The sequence below is a fragment of the Limulus polyphemus genome, unplaced genomic scaffold (genome assembly GCF_000517525.1).
Source record: "Limulus polyphemus unplaced genomic scaffold, Limulus_polyphemus-2.1.2 Scaffold221, whole genome shotgun sequence".
NCBI lineage: Eukaryota > Metazoa > Arthropoda > Merostomata > Xiphosura > Limulidae > Limulus > Limulus polyphemus.
Window position 1 is genome coordinate 711380 of NW_013665831.1, and position 5942 is coordinate 717321.

A 5942-nucleotide genomic window follows, 5' to 3' on the forward strand; every position below is an offset into this window, starting at 1 on the left:
GGAGTTCTAGCGTCGAAACATGTAGAGTCGTCAACTTTTTGAAGGCCATAGATACCCCTAAATAAAATGTTTTTAATTGTGCACCAGTTTAACGTTGAATATTATTTATGATTTTAACTTTATACACAAGTGCCAAAATACTATAATTTACAATAGCATCATTAAATTAATTTACAAATAATAGCCCTGAAGTTTATCGCTGAGCCACCAGGAAATCTGTATAACACTATGTATACTTATAGTGTTTAATGAAAATGATATATTTAGTCATTGAAATCTATTAATAAATGAATACTTACCTCAAACAGAAGTTCTGATGTCATGGTGATTCCGCAAACCGCTAAGTCGCCAATTGCAAGGTTAAGAATGAAAATATTTACACGTGATGAACGTTTTCGGTAACGTAGTTTAGAAAGTACTAGTACTATGATGGTATTTCCTAGTAAAGTGCCTGCCATGATAACCCCTAAAGTTACCACTCGCTGAATCAGTGTAACATTCCAAATAGCGCCCTCTGGGTACATTTCCGTGTCGTTCGGAAACAGTGAGGTGTTCCAGTTATCTCTGACAGTAACGTTAAATGTTTCTACAGGTAGAATTACTATCATGATTACAAAAGGTAAGGCTGGATAGCTGGGAATAGTCAGGTAGGACAGGTAGTCCATGATTTTATTTTCTTGTTGGAATACGTTTTTTGGTCTAAACTAATTAATAGTGACAAAATAACTCATTTTTTTCTCTGCTTCAAGATGTCCAGTGCGTGAATGGATTTTCTGAGATTATAGAAACGACAACATACCCTGGAAAGAAATATAATTTCCAAATGTAGATCACAAATATTATGTTCTTCATATAAGCTAATCATTACTAAATGAAAACACAAAAAACATTATTGACCAATATTTTCAAGTTTTGAAAACCTTCTCATGTAAAACTCCTGTAAAATATACTAGATATATTACCTAAGTTATAAATATCCACAGGTACACATTTTGTTTGAAACTCCAAATACTTGGATTCATAAACAAAGATATCTGAAGTTTAAATATTTTGTTGATATGACATAACACGTGAAAGCAAATGATACAGATCAAATATCTATTGTGTAACGCTCAACAAGCATCAAAGTTATATCTGAAACCCTTTGGAGACTGCTCGACTTTTAACTTCTAATTAAGGGATAAACAAATACACCAAGTTTGCTGAGCTTTCTAGTAGTGAGCCACAACCTTCTTTCTAATACCTCCATTCGGACAAAGTACAGATTATACACTGCACTTAAAGCAGATAAATGTTTAAACAATAAATTTAACATAGCCTTTGTCATTTATCTTATCATTTGACGAAAACTGATAAAGAATCTCTAATAATTCTAAAGTGGGTATCGAACATAGATAGATAGATGAATGGATGGATGGATCGACGACCGGAGGATAGATAGATAGATAAAATACCAAAATGTAGTTGCCAAAGACGGTAGTGTAAAAAAACCCCAAAAAAACAGAGGTTAGTCTTTGGTTGGAGAGATTATATGTGTATAAACACAAGATAGTAGCTATTATGCTATGAAACCGATTCATAAAAAGGCCATTAAAATTTATTGTACTCGAGAGACATAAAAAATAATAATATATCTAATCAAAGACTGAATCAATTTCGATTGAGGCAACCAACCGTCTACAGTTTTTATGATTTATTTTTTCTATATTTTCTGTGGTAACTAAAGGATTCTTCTGAGAAACATATTGTTCTCAGTACTTCTTATGTTATAATTGTGGGGTAGAATGGTTATTATGGGCGACCGTAACGTTTAAGTCACGTCTATGTGGGCTAATTTCCTTTTATTTTATGTGCAATCATCGATAGGTTTTCGAGTCTATTTACTTGTTTAATGTTTTCATAAAGAACAAGAGAGACCAAGAACTGCAGTAACAATAAAGTCGTGACATTCTACGATAGGAAAGGAAAACTCATTCGTGTTCTTCTATATAAATAATGTTTCAGCACGACATGGTGGTTAGCTTTTCTTAATCCCAACTTGTAATGCTTGCCGCTTCTTACTCGTATTTTTTAATAGCCAAATATAAACACATTATACACATAAATTTAGTAATATATATATAATTATTAATTCCTTTATCTTGCATCATTATATTTTTTGTAGTCGGAACATAAATTGTTGGCTATTTGCTGTTTCTGTCATCACCGTGCTCTTTGCAAAGTTCATTTTTACTGAATAAAATTATTCGTTCCTTACTCATCACATTCATAAGTTACTGTTTACAGAAGCTCCAGTTCGTGCTTCCTCTATAAACCTTTGAAACATATATGTATTTTAAACTTCAAAATTTTATCATCTGTAGTGGTATTATCAATGTAATATAATCGTTGAGGTAAATATTGACACCGCTATAATGAATTACACTTCATCACGGCTAAAATGATTGTGAAGAAATACAAAGTGCTTATACTATAAACATCCGTTTAAATGCTTTCAAAATTAAATTATTAAAACAGGAATGGTACAAGACTTCGTAATGAACCAAAAAATGTGATTCATTGCCGGAATCTGGCTGTTTGTTACATCTGAGAAGCTCCTATCCTTAGCTTTTGATGTAATACATATTAAGTTTCATTATTGATTACCTGTCTTACAAATGCAAAAACAAACAATATCATTGTGAAATTCGTGTAATTAAGGCCTAGAATAACAGTTGTTTCTTAATTTCATTGAAACTCTTCTCACTGTGTTTTTGTTAATGATGTAATGATGTATGTACGGGCGTTTAGCATCGGTTTCTTTATTTATTGTTAAGCACAATGCTACACAATACGCTATTTATGATGTGCCCACCGTGAGTATTGAAAACAGAGTTTTAGTGTTATAAGCCTTCATACTTGCCTCTGAGCTACTGGGGGACCCGAACCTTTAGCACTTAGATTCTAATAAATTTTAATGAACATTTCCTGAATTTTCTTGCATTGCTATTATGTTATATGCTACATAATTCATCATATAATAAATTGATTGCTAGTTTTGGATCACCTTGTCTACACGTAATGGTATGAAATAGATCATATAGGATCACATCATTAGATGAATGAAACATAATCAGTTTTTACACGTTTTAATTTTGTAAATAATTGAAATATAGTACAAATAAGCAATAAATACTCGAAAAAAATGTTTTTGTGTTTTCAACTAACTAAAAGCTATAACAAAATCGTCCATGGATGCTAAAATTAGCTTGCTCGATGATGATAAGGTTTAACTGGATATGCAACATGTGCATAGCACATGTTTCAGCTCAAGGAGTTTACAGAACGTAACCTCTAAATGAATAGAAACAACATTCATAAAGAAAGCACTAATTTGGAATTATGGACCGCTATTCTAAAATACCAGACCTTATGATAAGCTTTGATAGAATTTGTTCGGACAACAGTAATTGAGTTTTGTTTTTCTTATTGTACCACCAAAATTGTTTGTTTTTACGGAAAAAACATGTGAGGCGCGATCTGTTCTTGGATTTGCTACACGTCACTTAGACCAGTTTCTCAAAACTCTATTTCCTAAAACGGCATTTTAAATACCATATACATTACTATTATGTTTATAATTACTTATCAACAGATAAAAGTCAATATGATGCATTTAATATGCGAAACTCGCTAGAAAAGTAGCTTTCTATTTCAAGTAACCTTGCCCTAGTATATTTGTCTGCTTCGTTTCGTTCAACACCTATTTCTCCACACATAAGGTTCGTATTGAAGTGGATTCGTAAAACTTACTTTATTTTCCTGAAACTATAAGTAAAAAGACTTGGTTTTAACTGATGTGGACAAACTATACAGATCAGTATATCACACGAAGAACATTCGTCTCATCCAAGTTCCTTATTAAAGAATGCTATGTACTTTAAATCATTATCAAAGAATGCTGTATGCTGTAAGTCATTATTAAATAATGATGTGTGCTATAATGTACTATTAATGAATACTATGTGCTATACCTCACTATTAAAGAATGTTGTGGGCTGTAAGTCATTATTAAAGAATACTGTGTGCTATACCTCACTATTAAAGAATGCTGTGTGCTGTAATCTACTATTAAAGAATAATGCGTGCTATACCTCACTATTAATGAATTCCGTGTGCTAATCCTTACTATTAATGAATTCAGTGTGCTATACTTAACTATTAATGAATGCTGTGTGCTGTAAGTCATTATTAAAGAATGCTGTGTGCTATAATCTACTATTAATGAATAGTATGTCCTATACCTCACTATTGAAAACTGCTGTGTGCTATACCTCACTATTAAAGAATTCTGGGTGGTGTAATCTAGTATTAATGAATAATGCGTGCTATACTTCACTATTAAGAAATGCTGTCTGCTATAATCTACTATTAATGAATAGTGTGTGCTATACCTCACAATTGAAGAATGCAGTGTGCTGTAAGTCATTATTAAAGAATGCTGTGTGCTATAATCTACTATTAATGAATAGTGTGTGCTATACCTCACTATTGAAGAATGCTGTGTGCTATACCTCACTATTAAAGAATGCTGTGTACTATAATATACTATTAATGATTAGTGTGTGCTATACCTTACTATTAAAAAATGTTATGTGCTGTAAATCATTACTAAAGAATGCTGTGTGCTATACCTCACTATTAAAGAATGCTGTGTGCTGTAAGTCAATATTAAAGAATGTTGTATGCTGTACCTCACTATTGAAGAATGCTGTGTGCTGTAAGTCATTACTGAAGAATGTTGTGAGTTGTAACTCATTACTAAAGAATGTTGTGTGCTATGCCACACGATTAAAGAATGATGTAACTCATTACTAAAGAATGTTGTGTGCTATACCTCACTATTAAAGAATGCTGTGTGCTATATCTCACTATTAAAGAATGCTGTGTGCTATACCTAAATATTAATGAATGTTGTGTGCTTTAAGTCATTATTAAAGAATGATGTGTGCTATACCTCACCATTAATGAATGTTGTGTGCTGTAAGTCATTATTAATGAATGCTGTGTGCTGTAAGTCATTATTAAATAATGTTGTGTGCTATACGTCATTATTAAAGAATTCTGTGTACTATACCTCACTATTAATAAATGCTGTATGCTGTAAGTCATTATTAAATAATGTTGTGTGCTATAATCTACTATTAAAGAATGCTGTGTGCTCTAAGTCATTATTAAATAATGTTGTATGCTATAATCTACTATTAAAGAATGCTGTGTGCTCTAAGTCATTATTAAAGAATGGTGGGTGCTATACCTCACTATTAAAGAATGGTGGGTGCTATACCTCACTATTAAAGAACGCTGTGTGCTGTAAGTCATTATAAAAGAATACTGTGTGGTATGCCTCATTATTAAAGAATGATGTGTCCTATACCTCACTATTAAAAAATTCTGTGTGCTTTAAGTCATTATTAAAGAATGCTGTGTACTATAATCCACTATTAATGAATACTGTGTACTATACCTCACTATTAGAGAATGATGTGTGCTTTAAGTCATTATTAAAGAATGCTGTGTACTATAATCCACTATTAATGAATACTGTGTACTATACCTCACTATTAGAGAATGATGTGTGCTGTAAGTCATTATTAAAGAATACTGTGTGCTTTAAGTCATTATTAAAGAATGTTGTGTACTATACCTCACTATTAAAGAATGTTGTGTGCTGTAAGTCATTATTAAATAATGCTACGTGCCATATCTCACTATTAATGAATTTTGTGTGCTATACCTCACTATTAAAGAATGCTGTGTGCTCTAAGTCATTACTAAAGAATGCTGTGTACTATACCTCACTATTAAAGAATGATGTGTGCTCTAAGTCATTACTAAAGAATGCTGTGTACTATACCTCACTATTAAAGAATGATGTGTGCTCTAAGTCATTACTAAAGAAT

At 31.8% G+C, this 5942-nt stretch overlaps 1 protein-coding gene across 1 annotated transcript in view; it reads right to left on the minus strand.

Moving 5' to 3' along the window:
• LOC106478530 (gonadotropin-releasing hormone II receptor-like) overlaps positions 1-5942 on the minus strand; it is a 70905-nt gene that overhangs the window by 49079 nt on the left and 15884 nt on the right. Inside the window, exon 3 of the mRNA XM_022382153.1 lies at positions 300-800. Within this exon, the coding sequence (XP_022237861.1) occupies positions 300-665 (366 nt within the window). The 5' untranslated portion in view covers positions 666-800. The remainder of the gene's footprint in view (positions 1-299; positions 801-5942) is intronic.